Raw genomic sequence first — 16,688 nt, 5'->3', positions numbered from 1 at the left:
AATGGGGGTGCCAGAGAGCCTGTGCACCAGCAGGCGGTGGGCCTGGGTGCAGCACACCAGGTGCCCACTTCCCGCAGAGCTTCGTGCATCGCTGAGTGCTCAAGGGTGAGACCCCTGGACAGAGAGAGAGGGAGGGAGAGAGACAGAGCGAGCGAGGTGGGACCAGAGGAAGCGTTTGTTCACCAACTTTTTGGCCTTAGTGTCCTCCTTCTCACTGACGGTGCTGCCCGTGTCGTCCTCATCCTCGAAGGGGTTGTAGCTGGACTGTGACTGCGCAGACTGGGCGGGGTTGCTCGGGACATTAAGGGTGCTATGGAGAGAGAGAGCTTTCAGGGGATCCCAGCTCTGCAGGGCCCACGAGGGTCCTGGCAATTCCCAGCTGCAGGATCTCAAGGGACAGATGAGCTCCTCCTGTGACTGGAGGGACCACGGTGTTTCAACAGAAAGGTTACTGCGGCAGAATGCGGGCAGCACTTCAGCTGTGAAACAGGGTCCAGGAGCCTAGGAGAGGACTTGGTTTCCCTTTTCCTTCCCTGCACCTGGAGACAGTCCGTCCAGAGCAGGGGCCCTGGGGTGGTGGGTGACAAGCCACAGCTGGAGCAAAAGTGGTTTCCAGGTTCAGGGCTTGTCCCCTGTCCTGGCTCCTACCACCGTGAGCTGGCAGGGGGTCAAAGAGCCCCTCAGGGTCTCCTCTGAGAGTGAGAGTTTGGGAGGGGCCGGCTCTCACGGATGAGTGGGAGAGGGCTCTGAGCTCTTCAGACCACACGGCCTCCTACTGACTAGTAAGGGGTTCAGGGCTTGCTCTTCTGCTCTGTGGGGCTGGAGCTTCCAAAATCAGGGCCAGGGCCTGCTGCAGTCTTTTCTAGGCATAAAGAAGGATTCCTTTGGTGCTCCAGAGGGAAAACCCAGTCATGCAACTGCCTACTGTGTGCCAGGCCCAGTGTGGGAGCCAGAGAGATCTGGGCCAAGCTCTGCCTGAGGGCTGGGAGCCAGGAGCTAAGTTACGCACCACGAAGACCACAGGGAGACCGTCAAGCAATCAGACAGGCACCAAGGGCCCTGGAGCCCCACCAAGTAACTGATCCTATGGACCGGGCTACCCTGGCCAGCAGCACCTTCTACTTCCAAGACCAGGGGGGCCTCAGGGCACAGGCCCCCAAAGCACTGGACAGACGGCTCAGCCTGAGCACCCACCACTCCAGAACCAAGGAATGGAGGCGAGGACATGCCTCCAACGCCACCAGAGTGATCCTGAGTGGCCAGTAACTGCCTCATCCGCTTCAGCCTGGCAAGGGGTACTGGACCTAGGCCTGCTGGAGGCTAATATCCAGGCCACACATCTGAGCTCACCGGCCCTCCTCCCTCCTTGGCACCTTTCTCTAGCAGACTGTTGTGAGAGGGCACTGCTGGGGGCGACTGAATTGTGCAGCAGCCCTGGCCAGCCCGGGGCCCCCAGCGTCTCCTCTGAGGCAGTGTTTCTTCTTTCCCCTTCCCACCCCCAAGCATTACAGGTGCTGGCCTGATCCCTGGGACAGGCGCTTACTGCCGAGCCCACCCGCCCAGACAGTGTGCACAGCAGGCGGCCACACCTGCTGGGGAGCCTGGCTGGGGGCTCAGCGCCTGGGGCTGCAGGGAGGCCATGGGAACCTGGGCTGAGCCTTCTTAGGAAGCTCCCGTATGAAATGACTATTACTGAGTGTGACATGGAGGTCTCTAGGCAGGTCCTGTAGGAAGACCTCCTCTAGCACACACTTTCCAGAAGGTTCTAATGACCACAGTGCCACCCTTATATCTCTCGTTTTCAGCCAGTGACTAAGTCAGAAATAACTAATGCTCCTAGCGAAGAGGTAATTTGGAAAGGAGATGTCTGGCAGTCCTCTCCTGTCCCTCCCTTGACTGGCGCCTGCACATAATACAGAGTGAGCACGAACCTCAGAAGGATCTTGGCTGCCCAAGAGAACCACCAGTGTCCGGGCAGGGCGGTGCTATCCCTGGAGACATGAATGCCAGCCCTGTCATCAGCTCCTGCCCACTCGGGTCTGAAGCTCAGGGCCAAGGCTCCCTCTCTGGATCTGTCAGCAGCTCTGGCACCAGGCAGGAAGACGACCCTCCCCGGAGATGCCCCTGGGCCACGGCCCAGAGAGCTTGGGAGCCCAGGAACCTCCCAGGTGTCCAGGCTGGGTCATGGTCCACAGAGCTCAGGAGCCCAGGAATCTCCCAGGCGTCTAGGCTGGGGCTCTCCTGGACCATGCAGATTACCCGAGGGATGCCCCCACAGAACGGCCTCTTTTGGATGGAGGTGGCACCCACTCACCTGCTGGGCTTATTCGGCAGAGACTGGTCGCCTGTCTGGTTGATGCCCGTCAGGGTGACGCCGTCAGTGGCCTTCTTCTTCTCTCTCCGGCTGAGGGTTCGATTCAGGTCTGCGGACCACTCCTGGGCAACAGGTGCCGAGGGAGAGAAACCGAAGGTTCACTTGTGGGAAGCCACGTCTGTCCTCAGTTCCTACCCAGCGAGCCTGCAGTCCACGCTGTGCATCTGATGTGTAGACTCGGGGCCCCTGCTCTCCCTGGCTTCCCAGAAGACCTCAGGCTCCCCACGCCCCACTTATGAACCCAAACGACCTGAGCCCCTCCTCACTGTTCAAAGCAGGGGGTCTGGAGGCTGGCACTTCTACCACCACCCCCAGGACATGCTGCCCTTGTCCTAGAGGACCAGCGGGGGTGGCGAGGACCAGGGCAAGGTCCAGGGCCTCCTGATCCTAACTCTGCCCACCAAGGTTCTCAGCCCCATCCCCCTCAGGCCAGCATGGGCCCCTGTGGCCTCCCCAGACGTCGTGCTGAGCCTCCCAAAGTAGACAGGAGCCAGCCTCTGAGGCACTTGTCCTGAAGTGCTGAAGATCCTTTGCGTCGATGCCCTAAATTGTCCCTGGGCCACAGGGTCAAGAGAGCTGGCTTGGGAGACCTGAGCAAGCCTGCCATGTGGAAAAATGGGCCCTGGACTGCAAATAAAACCAGGGCTAGGTGGCTACCACCCGACAGAAGGGGCAGGCAAGCAGACTCGCAGTCTCCAAGGAGCAGGGCTCTCCCCTGTGTTTTGCTGCCCTGGGATTTTCCTCTGGGACCTGAGCTCACGCGGGGCTCACGAAGCACAGCACGCTCCTCCCGGAAGCCTCATGAGTTTCTGGGCGGTGAACGGGCTTCACCAGCTGCACAGAAAACGGACTAGGGCAAAACCATGAACGGAGACTGTGTCTTGATTTTCTAGAAGAGTCTGTGCATGCCTGCAGGTGTTTAATGAGCTCTCCTTCACCCACATCTCCACTGGTTACCAGACAACTTTGATTAAAACTTGGTGTGGCTGAGTCCACAGCTCTGCTCACACGTACTTACAGAACTTTTAGGTTGGAAGCCAACTCAGAAGCATCCTGTCTAACCTGTCCATTTGTCAGATGAGGAAACTGAGGCCCAGAAAGGCAACGTGACTTGCCCACGCAGAGGGGGTGGCAGACCCGGGCCCCGATCCTAAATCTGGGTCACCTTTTTGTCTATTAATTATTTTCTGACTGGAATAGGTTGACTGAGAACTCAATCAGAACCTCCGAGTTCTCCACAGTGACCTCTGAATATAAATTCATCCTGATCAGGCAGCTTCCAAAGGCCAATGGTATCAACACCAAGCTGGTGCTGAAGGGAAGGGCCGGCTTTCAACACCCCTGACAGCAGGGCAGTCTCAGCTGAACTACTAGGAGCCTGGCGGGGGCAGCACACACACCCATGCGGGCCACAGACACCCTGCACGGCGTATGGCACTCTATGAGTTAGCCGAACGCAGACACTTACTTCATCCTTGTGGCATGAAAAATAAAACAAAGAACTGCGTTAGAGGAAGTCAGGCATGGTCCTGTAACAGCTGCAAATGTGCGCACAAGGCACGCACAGGGGCTGGTTCCCAGCCCATGGACCCACCGAGGGAAGGGCCCCCTGGGCTCTGGCTGGGACACCCTCCAGGAGACAGACTGTCAAACAGTCCTCCCCACTGTGCCCCTCTCTGGGTATAATGGGCACCTCTAAGGTACCCAAGCGAGTTTCACAGGTGGTTTCCTGTGCCACTCCGGGAGCAGCAAATCCTTGCTGTGTGTGAAACCCCAGCTGTGCACAAAACATTAGCCGAGGCTTCCTGGTGTGTGGCTCCAGAGGAGAGGCTGGGCTTTGTGCTGTCCCCTCTAGGGCCACTTCCACTCGGGAAGGCTCTGGCCCTCCATGCTCTCCCCGTGCCTCTGTGGAAGGGGCACAGCTGCTCTGCAGCCTCCTACTGGGAGCAAGTCCTGGGCTGGCACAGGGGAGTGCTCGGCGGCAGGGCCCAGGCTGTCATTTGGAGAAACCTTCCTGTTAAGGGCCACAAAAGAAGTGCAGGAGTAAGGACTGACAAAACTGCAGGCTACGAGGCCCCAGGAGGCTTCTGAGGGGTGGGCCTGGGTCAACAGCCCTGCATGGACAAAGTCACCATGTTGCCCAACAGCCCCCGACAGGAGATGGGTGCTCTTGTCATTCCCATTCCACACGTGGGAAAACCGAGTTACAAAAAGGGTGAATAGTTTGCTCAGCTTCCCACAGGTGGTCAGAGGTGAGCAGAATCTGAATGCAGCCCAGGCTCTGGCCGCTGCTGAGTCGGGGAAGCCACGAGGTCCACGCCCACAGCAGAGGTCGTCGCCCACAGCATCCCCGCTGGGGCAGCTGACGCCACATGCTTCAGCCTTAGGGGCAGCAGGACCTTCACCCACTGCCTTCAGGGTGCCAGGTGGGGCCTGGTGACCAATCTTCGGCCTGGGTGAGTCCTGAGATCCCCAAGCCCTTGCATTTCGAATGTAAAGATAATGAAAGGCTCAGACCCACATGACGGGAAAAGAATGTTCATTTTGAATCAGGATTCACTGCATTTACTGCCTGGAGTAGGGAAAAGTCCTTTGTTGGAAGGGTAAGGAGGGCTGCCCACTGAGACCGCCTCCCCTCCCTGGCCCACTGTGAGGGGGACACTGTGGCTGCTCCCTTCCCGGCCATTCCACAGGGTGAATCGGGGACCTGAGGTCCTGTGTGCCTGTGGCTCCTGGGACTGACTAGGAAGGAGGGAATGCCAGTGGCCAAAGAGTGACAGTCAAACATTCCCAACTAGAAAGGACATAACTGCAACTTCACAAGAGGTTCAGAAGGCCTTTGGTAATGCCTGCAGCCCCCCCAGGACTCTATGCCAGAACTTGGTCTGTACTATAGCTATGCCTGAAGACTGCCTGATAAACAGGGCAAACATCAACATAGAGTCTGGAATGAGAACGAGGACATCGTCTACCAACTCTGTGGGCCTAGGTCCTCTTCCAGGTCATCGAGGTCATGGGCACACCCTCCTCTTACCTCAAACTGTGGCCAGTTCATGGCCATGCCTGGCCCGTGATTGGCTCGGAACCACCTCAGGTCCTCCACCGCATCAGCCGCTCTGATGCTCTGCTCCAGGTCATGGTAAACGGCTTTGTAGCTAAATCAGAAGGAAACGTGGCTCTTTTACAAGGCAGGGGCCAGCTACCATTTGTCCCAGTCCAGTGCCAGCCAGAGCAGGTCCTGTGGTCTCTGCCCCGTGAGCTGGTTTCACAGACAGAGCCAGAACACTCCTCCCTTGGCTCGGGCGGAATATCACGGGCCGCCACGTGCACAGATGGCTTCTGACAAATGAGCTTTAAATCAAACCAGCAAAGCAGGTGGCAATGAATAAGCCCTGCTCTGTGTCACGTATGCAAAAGGCACCAGCAGGTGGGCTGCGTGGGCCACTACTCTGTGTGCTCCCATTCAACCAGGCCCAGAGTTGAGGAAGAGAAAACTGGAGAGTGTCAGAAAGTAACCCTCCTTCCTCATCTCTGTCAGAAAGGCTTTATACCCGGATGTGCAAATGCAGAGTGTGAAGATGACACGGTGCTCAATACACCCACCAAGATGAGGTGGGCTGGGCGCGGTGGCTCAAGCCTCTAATCCCAGCACTTTGGGAGGCTGAGACGGGCGGATCACGAGGTCAGGAGATCGAGACCATCCTGGCTAACACGGTGAAACCCCATCTCTACTAAAAAATACAAAAAACTAGCCGGGCGTGGTGGCGGGCGCCTGTAGTCCCAGCTACTCGGGAGGCTGAGGCAGGAGAATGGCGTAAACCCGGGAGGCGGAGCTTGCAGTGAGTTGAGATCCGGCCACTGCACTCCAGCCTGGGCAACAGAGCGAGACTCCGTCTCAAAAAAAAAAAAAAAAAAAAAGATGGGGTGGGGGCCGCCTTCCGCCTGGCAGCCATCATTGGCTCACCTTCCTAGGAAGCTGCCCTGTGGGGGAAGAGTATGGATCACTGCTGGACCTGATATTTTCACTTATACTCGTTATGGCTCGTGAGTCATGTGCTTTCTCTGGGCTTCAGTTTCCTCCTCTGTTGAGTGGACATGATCCCCTCCATCAAGGGTTGAGTTGTGTCCTTCATAGGAGACATGTTGGCGTTCAAACCCCAGTGCCTCGGAATGTGGTCTTATTTGGAAATAAGGTCTTTATAGAGGTAATCAAAGTAAAATGAGGTCACTAGCAGAAGCCCTAATCCTTATGACTGGTGCCTGCATTAAAAGGGGAAAATCCAGACACAGAGACAGACAAGCATGATGGAAGTCACTCCACATGCAGAAGAGGCCAACACAGGCCAGCCCCACCCTGCTCCTGCCAGCAGAGCAGCCTCGGGCAAGTCATTTAATCTCACCCAGCCTCAGCTTCCCCATCAATAAGATGGGGTCAGTGCCACCCACTTTACAAAACTGTCATAAAAATAGAATGATGGCAGAGCAACAGTGGTGCAATAACTTGCCTTTGATGGTTTTTATACAGAGGGAGACAAAAGGAATGTGTTTTTGTGATGCGTCCCTACATGGTTCTGCTAGATGGATGACAGTAGTCCATGCCCTTGAGTAAGCCGGGACCTCTGCCCTGGTGAAGGCATCACAGAAGCAAAGATGAGGAAAGCAAAGAACAAACAGCACAGCTTCCATGTCACAATTCAGAACCACGTCTCAGAGGGTATGTGCTGTCCTGGGGGCTGAGAGCCACTAAGCAGTCAGCTGATCACAAAGGGCCTCAAAGAAAGACTGTCCCAGGCACAACCAGCCCAGAAATGCCAGATTCACCACCAATGGATCTTAGATATGCCAGCTGCGGCTGGGCACGGTGGCTCACGCCTATAATCCCAGCTACTCGGGAGGCTGAGGCAGGAGAATCGCTTGAACCCGGAAGGCAGAGGAGGCTGCAGTGAACGGAGATCACGCCACTGCACACAAGCCTGGCAACAGAGCAAGACTCTGTCAGAAAAGAGAGGAGAGGAGAGAGGGAGGGGGAGAGGGAGAGGGGAGAGGGAGAGGGGAGAGGGAGAGGGGAGAGGGAGAGGGACAGGGAGAGGGACAGGGAGAAGGAGAGGGAGAGGGACAGGGAGAAGGAGAGGGAGAAGGAGAGGGAGAGGAGAGGAAAGAAAAGGAAAAGCAAAGCAAAGCAAAGTCAGCTGCGTTGGTCCTAGCTGTGGCCCCAGAAAGGGCAATCTCCCTTCCTGCCCAGACCTGTACGTGGAGCTGGCAGAGTGGGCCTGGCCTTATCTGCTTGGGCCAGCAATTGGCTGGGTCAGCCAGGCCTTCCACAGGTCCAGCCAGCCATGCCTGCAGCTGCAGAAACGCTCAGCAGAGGCGCCCTCCCTGCCGTCCAGATTGCAGAGAAGCAGGAGGCCCTGAGGGTGGAGGAGGCCTCCTGACAAACGCACCATCCCAAACCTGGGAGCGGCATCTGAGTTTGCTTCAAAAGCACTTTCCGTTGACTTCAACGACGTGTGTGTTTTAGCTCAAAGGAAACTTACCCAGTCACATTGGACAGGTCTAGGTGCTTCTGAACCTCCAGCAGAACCTCCCGGAAGAAGCGCAGGCGTTTCTCCTCGAACTGCTGGCACTGCTCAAACACCTGCTCCATGTTCTCCATGTACTGGGGCGTGCCCTGGTCGAGTTCCTTCAGGGACTTCTCATACTTATCTTTGGTCTAAAGGAAAATCCAAGCACAAGACAAAGGTTCGTTTCCATTCGGCCCTTGGCTCACCCCACCCGTGGAGTGTCTCAGGCCTCCCCAGATTCCAATGCAAAGAAAAAACAGGAGCGCTGGCTTCTGACAGACTTCAAGTTCAAGTCCCAGTCCCTCCACTCCTGCAAGGTAAATCACACTCCTGCCATCTGCCCGGTCTCTCAGCTGCAGCAAGGCCCAGACAGGTAGATGCCGGAAAAGGGCAGTCACCCCAGAGCTCGGTGTGTGTGGTCCTGAGTGTGCCAAACGCCCATGTCCTCTTTTTCCTGTGGGGAAGGGCTGTGCCTGGCTACCCTCAAGCCTCCCACAGCAAAGGTGGGGCTGGGGCTGAATCCTGCAGCTCTCTTGGAGCCTCACTGTCCTTTATTAGATGAGGACACTCTCTCCTTCACAGTGTTCTGATATGTAAATGATGGGCTGCAGGAAGAAGGCATTCAAAAAAAGTCCTCCTTCCCCTGTCCTTCAGCCCACTCCATCCCCCTCACACAGCTGCTCCCTCCCAGATTGTCCCAAGAAGGGGTTTTGCAAGGCAGGAAATGTTAAAAGCAGGTGTGGTCTATCTCAAGAGTATCGAGGGGCAGCTAGAAAAAATGTGTGAAATTCTGAAGACGTGGCTAAAGTGGGCACATTCATCTGGTGGGGATGTGCCTCGAAGTCAATGGCCTCCCTCACCCCTCATCTTGGGGGCAGGGCCACCAGTTTGGTGACCAGGTGGTTGTGTTAGTTGGTGGGATCATGGTCGTGTTGGCCCCCTGGGGTGGGTGAGCGATAGCAGAGCTGGGACCACCTATTTATTGCAATTCTTTCTACTATGGGAGTAGTCACGGGCTTCACTCGGGTCTAAGCTTTGCTGTCCCTAACAACGTATGCAGGGCCTTCTGAGGAAGGATGGAAGGATGAGGAAGGATGGAGCGCTTCCTGAGCCACTGCAGGCCTATGGGGCATCCGCTCTGCCCCCAGCTGGGACTGAGTCTACCCTGCCCATGAGGCTCCCCTCCTCCCTCCCAGATGCTCGCCTCTGACTCATGTGGCTCAGGGCCCTGGGAGACTCCGCTTCAGGCTCCAAAGCAACTCCTCTCCTTGAAACCTCCCCCAGTCTCCTGAGACCAGGTCCCACCCCGCCCTCTAGGGCTCTGACTCCTGCCCCTTTCTCCTCTCCTGGTATCCAGGTCCTTGCTCTGCTTCTCAGCCTCCTCAGATGGCTGGGCTTGGGTCCTCTGTGCCTACAGGAAAAGGCCCCTGCCAGGGCTGGGGCATGCCCAGCAGAAAGAGAGCTCCACCGCGCTGTGGCGACTCCTATTCCCCACCGCCATCGACACTGCCCGTGCCCACTACCTGGCAGCCCTGCATGGGAGCCTAGCTCAGAAGCCCAAGACACACAGCTGTGCGTTCAATGCCCGGCATCTGGCGGATACTGCTTAAGTGACACAGAGCAGTCCCATCTCAGGAGACTTCAAGACACAATAGCCTCCCAGGAGCTCTCAGGGTACTAGTGGCAACAAGATGCTCCACCTTGGGGCTGCCCCTGCCCTCAGCCTGTGGCCGACCCTGCTGGCCCCAAGTCCTGCCCCCAGCACAGGCCAGGTACTGAGCAGGGTCATCACTGTTCTGGAAACCCCCTTGCAGGGCATAGAAAGTTCTCAACGAACACCCATGGAGTAAAACAAAAGGCGACCTTCACCCTTAGGTGGACTGTAATATTTTAGCACTAAATGCAAAAAGTTCTTTTCTGATGGATGCTCCAAGATGTAGTTGATGGCTGATAAGAAACATGAAAGTACATGTGCATCCAGTCAGCAGTGGTATGTATGTATGTATGTACCTACCTACCAACCTACCTACTTTAGAGATGGGGTCTCACTCTGTCACCCAGGCTGGAGTACAGTGGTGTGACCACAGCTCGCAGCAGCCTTGAACTCCTGGGCTCAAGTAATCCTCCCGCCTCAGCCTCTGAAGTAGCTGGGACTACAGGCACACGCCTCCACACCCAGCTAAATTTTTAAATTTTCTGTAGAGATGAGGTCTCACTACGTTGCCCAGGCTGTGTGCTGGATTTTGGAAACTGCGTCAAGAAGGGTGCTGGGGAGGGACTGGCCTCCTCTCCAGAGCTCTAGGCCCACAAGGACCTCTCACGTCCTGCAGTTACTGGCCAGACCACAGAGGCAGGGAGGGCCCCAGGAGGCAACCCACTGCAAAGTGTCCCATTCATCCTGCCAGATGCTTATGTCCAACCTCGCGCCCTGGGCCTGTTCTGCAAAAGCCTGAGTGACGTTCTGGGTGGCTGTCAAACATGAAAGACCTCTCTTCCTCTCCATCTCCGTCTCCCTTTCTCTCACACAGGCACGGCCCTACCCAACATGGAGAAGCCCCATCTTTCTTCTAGGCACCTTTTTGGGCACCTGATTCCCTGGGATTCTGGCAAAGGCCGGAGAGTTCTCCAGGACCTTGTGCTTCTTGAGCCCACGTGCCCCCCACTCCTCCAGGCTCCTCACCTGATCCCACCATGGAGGCACCTGGGCTGTTTCAAAAGCCCAGATTCCTGGCTCCAGCAATGGAAGTGAGAGGGGTTTCCCAGAGGATTCTGACACTCGGTCTAAGTGATGAACGTGTAGATGACGGGTTCCCCTTGCTACGCCGACAGCATAGCAGTGAGGAACAGTGGAGAAAGGGCATAGGCATATGTATGGGCTTGAGGTCAGAAGTTCCTGCTCTCACCTGCTGGATGGTACGACTTAACCTCTCTGATCTTGGTTTTCTCATTCACAAAAAAGGGATGCCACCACCTAACTGACAGGGGCCGGGAAAGGTTGGTGGGTAGTGAAACCAGCTTAGGCCTCCTGCCTCCCCTCTGCCCATGTCCTCTTCCTGGAGTGCAGCCTCTTTCTATCTCATTCCGTCTCTCTCTGCAAATCCTGGTGGGGAATTTCTTCTCCAAACACTGAGGCAGGGCAGGCCCTCGGCAACATCCCCCAGCCCTCACCTGTCATGGCTGAGCAAAGGAGGGGAGGTGGGGCCGAGGGCTGAGCCCTCCCTTCCTGTGAACTATTAAATCACAAGACGATGACGCTGTCTGGTTTTACGTCCTGTGACTCCAGGCCCTTCCAGGCAGAATCACTGTCGACATCTGCGGAGCACTTCATAGTTGACACAGTCATTTCTCACTCACCCAGCGGGGCAGAAAATCTCCCCTTCACAACAGAGATGGAAGGGCACCCAGCATGCCACAGCGCTTGGTCACGGTCTCTCATGGGCCAAAGACCACCCTTCTGCCACCCCTGGCTCCGCAGCCTCTGCCTCACTCTTGCGGCCTGTCACCGTGGAGACTGCGGGGCACCTCCATCCCCCCTCCCACCTGGCTCCCCAGACAAGTGCTCCCAGCCTCCAGTCCCTCCCCCAGGTCTCTGCCTCCAGCCCCTCTCCCTACACAAGCAGAGCAATCCTTCTAAACCATCTCACCCTCCTCACCTCCTCCCTGACCCCACCAAGGCTCAGGCCTTCCTCAGTGGCTCCTGGTCAGCAGCATCCTAAGCTCCTTACTCAGCCCGGCTGTCCAGGCCACTAGCGATTTGGTCCTCGTAACCCTCCATGCCAGCTCACACCACACCCATTCACACCCACCACTGGCCACAACCATTCACACCTGCCACCAGCCACAACCATTCACACCCATCACTGGCCATGCCCATTCATACCAACCACTGGCCACGCCCATGTTGGCACAAGCAGTTCCCTGCAGCAATCCCAGCTGTCCTTGTGTCTCTGAGAACAAAGAGCTGTCTCTTCCCCGCAGCTTGCTCAGAGCCTGGCTCTGCCCCTCAACTGAGCAGGTACAGTGGCTGCGGTGAGGCGAGGTGCTAGGGCACTCACCTGTGGCCTTCTTGAGGACAGGGGTGTGTTTTATTGGGTTCTTTATCCCTCTATCCCCCCAATCACCCAAGCAGTTACAGAAGGCTTACTATGTGCCAGACACGTGAACAACTGACACGGTGGCACTCGACATGTAAAAACAAGTGTACAATTTACCTTAAGAACATCTTGCTTGCACTTTTCTATTTTGTCTTGCAATTTCTTGAGCTGTTCAGGGTTGAGGGATGGGTCTGCCTTGCTGTTGGCTTCTCGCGAGATAGCCAGCTTCTCCTCTTTGCACGCTGCATGGTGGGCTTTCTTTGCTGCTTCTACCTACAGGGATAATGAGTTCCTGAATGCCATGTCGCTGGGAGTTCAGGATCTCACTAGAGGTTACACAGACCATCGGAATGCTTGTGCTACCAAGAGGGGAGGAAAAGGCAGGTACAAAATTGTATGTATACTATCATAGCAACTAGTCACAACAGGAACGCACTCAACACATATTCATGGAGCACTTGCTTGCCCCGTGAATGGTTCGAGGCACCAGGGACACAGCAAGAAACACAAGAGGCCAGGCCTTCGTGAAGCTTTCATTTGAGTTGTGGGAGGCAGATACAGTACAGGAAAAGCTACATGCCAGAGGCAATTAGAGGGCGTTAAGTGTGGGGGAGGACAACAGAGACAGAGCACGGGGTGGGTGGAGAAAGCCACTGAGATGACATGGAACATGCACATGGAGGGTTATGGACATCCCACGAAGACCATGCCAGGCTGCTGGATCAGGGAATACAAAGAAAGTTCCAAGGAGGAACCTAGCATGAGCGAGAGGACTATACTGGGCGGTGGGGGCGGGGGGTGCAGGGCAATCGGCCACTTTTCATCTGGTTTTTTTTTTTTTTTTTGAGACGGAGTCTCGCTCTATCGCCCGGGCTGGAGTGCAGTGGCCGGATCTCAGCTCACTGCAAGCTCCACCTCCCGGGTTTACGCCATTCTCCTGCCTCAGCCTCCCGAGTAGCTGGGACTACAGGCACCAGCCACCTCGCCCGGCTAGCTTTTTTTTTTTTTTTTTTTTTGAGGCGGAGTCTCGCTCTGTCACCGGGACTGGAGTGCAGTGGCCAGATCTCAGCTCACTGCAAGCTCCGCCTCCCAGGTTCATGCCATTCTCCTGCCTCAGCCTCCCGAGTAGCTGAGACTACAGGCGCCCGCCACCTCGCCCGGCTAGTTTTTGTATTTTTAGTAGAGACGGGGTTTCACCGTGTTAGCCAGGATGGTCTCGATCTCCTGACCTCGTGATCCGCCCGTCTCGGCCTCCCAAAGTGCTGGGATTACAGGCTTGAGCCACCGCGCCCGGCCCGGCTAGCTTTTTTGTATTTTTTAGTAGAGACGGGGTTTCACCGTGTTAGCCAGGATGGTCTCAAACTCCTGACCTCGTGATCCGCCCGTCTCGGCCTCCCAAAGTGCTGGGATTACAGGCTTGAGCCACCGCGCCCGGCCTCATCTGGTTTTAATGGCTATTTTACACACACACACACACTCTCTCTCTCTCTCTCTCTCAACAGATCCTTCCTTATTTGAGCCAAAGCCACAAATTTCATTCTAGAGGGAAGGAGGAGTTTACAGCAAAGGCCTCATGAGACACAGACAGTTTCATTACGAATGGGGCCAGGGACAAAACAGAAGAGAGAGGAGATGTGACAAAAGCTAAAACACAGAAAAGGAGACACAGAGAAAACCATTCGGAAAGACAGAGGCATGTTCTGGATGATTCTTAGGAGGAGGAAGGCAGTGCAGGGCCAGGGAACAGCTGGGTGTTGGGGGTGGCACATCTACCGTCTAGCCCATTCCAGCAGGGAATGGGGGCAAGGCTGCAGGCAGGGGCGGGGCACACAAGCGGAGGGCTGGGGTGGACAGATGACAGCCTCCAATTAGCCAAGGCTCAACAAAACTCAATGGCTTTGGTTGCTACTTTTAGAAAAACAGGTATCAATGTTACTTGAAATTTTAGGCGAGAAACCTAAAATGGTCTCCTGTGCCTAGAGCCAGTAGCAGAAAGTCCTGGGTGCAGGAGGGGGTGCTGCTGGTGGGGTGCCAGGCAGCGTGAGGCCAGGCAAGGAAGCCTGCAGGACAGATGTACCTCTTTCAGCTTCTTGGCCCAGGGCTTCTGTGCCTTCCGAAAGCCGTCCTCGGCTTCCTTGGTCTCCTTGAAGCCACCCATCATCTGCTTGTGAAAGGCTTCCTTCTGCCAGTTCTTGATCTTCTCGAAGTCATCGTTCATTAGCGAGGCCTTCACCTCGAGGTGCAGCTCACTCACCCTCTCTGCCTCGGACATGAAGGCCATCCAGGCCTTCTCCACGGTCCCGTACTGGGGCCCTGCACAGGGGAGAGAAGCTGTGGGTCACCCAGCACTGGGCATGGTGGGGTCTCCTCTGCTCACACCTCGGCTGTTCAATGTGGGCATTTAGACCACAGAGGGTTTCCTTTCGGGGTTTCAGATATTTTTCTCTCAGGGACCCTGTGCCTTTTTCAGTTCCTGAAGCTGAATTTGCTTTGCCACTCGTGTTAGGAAAATTGGGGTATTACATCCCTTTCCTTTATTTTTATTTTTATTTTTTGAGATGGAGTTTCACTCTTGTTGTCCCGGCTGGAGTGCAGTGGCGCGATCTTGGCTCACTGCAAACTCTGTCTCCCGGGTTCAAGTGATTCTCCTGCCTCAGCCTCCCAAGTAGCTGGGATTACAGGCGCCCGCCACCACGCCCAGCTAAATTTTTGTATTTTTAGTAGAGACGGGGTTTCACCATGTTGGCCAGGCTGGTCTCAGACTCCTGACCTCAGGTGATCCACTTGCCTCAGCCTCCCAAAGTGCAGGGATTATAGGCGTGAGCCACTGCGTCTGGCCATTCCTTTCCTTTATTTAAAGCCACTGAACTCTTTAAAAACTCTAATTTCCACATCTTAGAAGTCTTAATTTACTAACAGTGGCCAAAGAAGGGGGGACCTTCTGAAGTGAGCAGACGCTTCTCCCAGGTTTTGGGCACCCATCCACATCATGCCAACGCTTCTCCTGGCGTGGCTCCTATCCGCCCTGCTTGGCCCTTGGCTAGACCTGCGCTGCCTCCCTTTGCAGGACCGCGTTCATTCACTCCCAGAAAGAGCCTGGCTCTGAGCACAAGCTCGAGAACACTGGAACGAAGACTGTCCCCTCAGCAGAATGGAAGCCCATCCTGCAGGAGGCAGGAGAGGAGGAAGCAGGAGCCTGCTCTGGACCAGAGCTTTGTAAACCTCAAGCTCTTAACTGACAGCTGGATCCTGGGAGAGGGGCTGGAGCAGGTGGAAATGAAATGGTGACAGTGCCACCGACCGAGGGAGCAGACCTACCCCAGGCCCCTCCTCCGCCACGTGCCTGCTTCACAGCCTGGGCACACACCCTACCCTAAGGACTGGACTAAGCCCACACACACAACCCATGTCAGCATGACGGGAAAGGACAGGCAGCTGGACTAGACCTGGTTCACCTGGGGTCTGGCTCCCCAGTTGGCTCCTGAGGACAGCCAGTTAGCAAAGGAGAGCCTGCCCCAAAACACACCTTGAGAAACCCGCGCTGCTCTGCTTCTGTGCCGGAAAGCCTGTAATCAGTCAAGCTCCCCCTTCACTGCTGGGAAGTGTGTTCTAAACACGGCCCCTGTCCACACAACAGTGGCACTGACGAAGCTGCAGAAGCTTCTGAGCTTTTCGGTGGGGACAGAAGGGGGTGAAACCTCTGCCATACAGCACCTATAATTATTCCCTTAAAATTTAAACTCAGAAAGACTGCCAGGTGTTGCCAGCTAGTCTTATCTGACCTGCTAGATGGTCAAGTTTAAAAATAAACGGCTCTCTGTTAGAAATCAAGGTGCCGAGCAGCAAGGCCTCCCACAGGATAGGAACTTACCCGAGCTCTGAGTTAACTCGGCAAGGGCAAGTGTATCCTATGGATGACAAGGGCTGTAGTCCTGTGTCCCCGAGGAAAGTGGACAAAAGTTCATGGAGCCTGTGCCTGCTGGTGATGGACACTCATGCTCCCCCATAAAAATCACACTCTGCTCTGGAACTCGGAAATGCACTCTTGCCCCAATCTTAAAAGACAGAAAACTGGCTTAGAGAGGGTCACAACGTGCCCAGAGCCCGTAGCTGGGGCATAGCTGCCTCCAGGCCACAGGACCTGTGCCAGGGCCTCCCTACCCTTCTCCACGAGCTGCCTCCAGCGCCGGGCCCACTCAGTGAGCTGCTGCGCGTACGCCTTCTCGATGCGCGCCCGCTCATGCAGGCAGTTCATGAGGTCGCTGCACAGGCGGTGGCCATCGTCGATCCGCTTCACAGTCCGCTTGTAGTTCCCGACCTAGGAGACACAACTAGCTGGGAGGCAGGGGGCTTGGGGCAGCCTGTCCTTCGCTGCTGCACAAATGGCCTCCATGCCAACCAGGCCCTGATGCGCCCCTGGGGTCACGTTTACCACACCCCACTCCCAGAGTTTGAAAGGCACCCCGTGTAGTTAATGAACCTCTCCATTTTTATTATTAATGAGATCATACACATCAGGGAACGAGGGCTTCTCAATGTTCTTTAGGTTGGGTATCAAGCAGAAACTGGGCCGTGGATCAGGAAGGGAGGCTGACTGGCTCAGGAAGGGCTACCATGGAAGAAGGGGCGGGGCTGAGGATGCCTAGAAGAGCACCTCAC

General features: G+C 55.9%; 1 protein-coding gene across 4 annotated transcripts in view; it reads right to left on the bottom strand.

Annotated features, from left to right (window-relative positions):
* Nucleotides 1–16,688, bottom strand: part of PACSIN2 (protein kinase C and casein kinase substrate in neurons 2) — a 156,964-nt gene that overhangs the window by 7,398 nt on the left and 132,878 nt on the right. For 3 of the 4 annotated variants that reach the window (XM_033233716.1, XM_033233717.1, XM_033233718.1), the window contains exons 3-9: nt 16,191–16,347; nt 14,107–14,342; nt 12,147–12,302; nt 7,909–8,084; nt 5,409–5,529; nt 2,315–2,436; nt 188–310 (exon numbers count right to left, since the gene is read on the bottom strand). In XM_033233716.1, coding sequence (XP_033089607.1) covers nt 188–310; nt 2,315–2,436; nt 5,409–5,529; nt 7,909–8,084; nt 12,147–12,302; nt 14,107–14,342; nt 16,191–16,347 — 1,091 coding nt within the window. The remainder of the gene's footprint in view (nt 1–187; nt 311–2,314; nt 2,437–5,408; nt 5,530–7,908; nt 8,085–12,146; nt 12,303–14,106; nt 14,343–16,190; nt 16,348–16,688) is intronic. The other variant, XM_033233719.1, reaches the window with a different exon arrangement.

The sequence above is a fragment of the Trachypithecus francoisi genome, unplaced genomic scaffold (assembly GCF_009764315.1).
Source record: "Trachypithecus francoisi isolate TF-2019V2 unplaced genomic scaffold, Tfra_2.0 Lachesis_group14, whole genome shotgun sequence".
Lineage (NCBI taxonomy): Eukaryota > Metazoa > Chordata > Mammalia > Primates > Cercopithecidae > Trachypithecus > Trachypithecus francoisi.
This window is presented reverse-complemented; position numbering and strand designations above follow the sequence as displayed.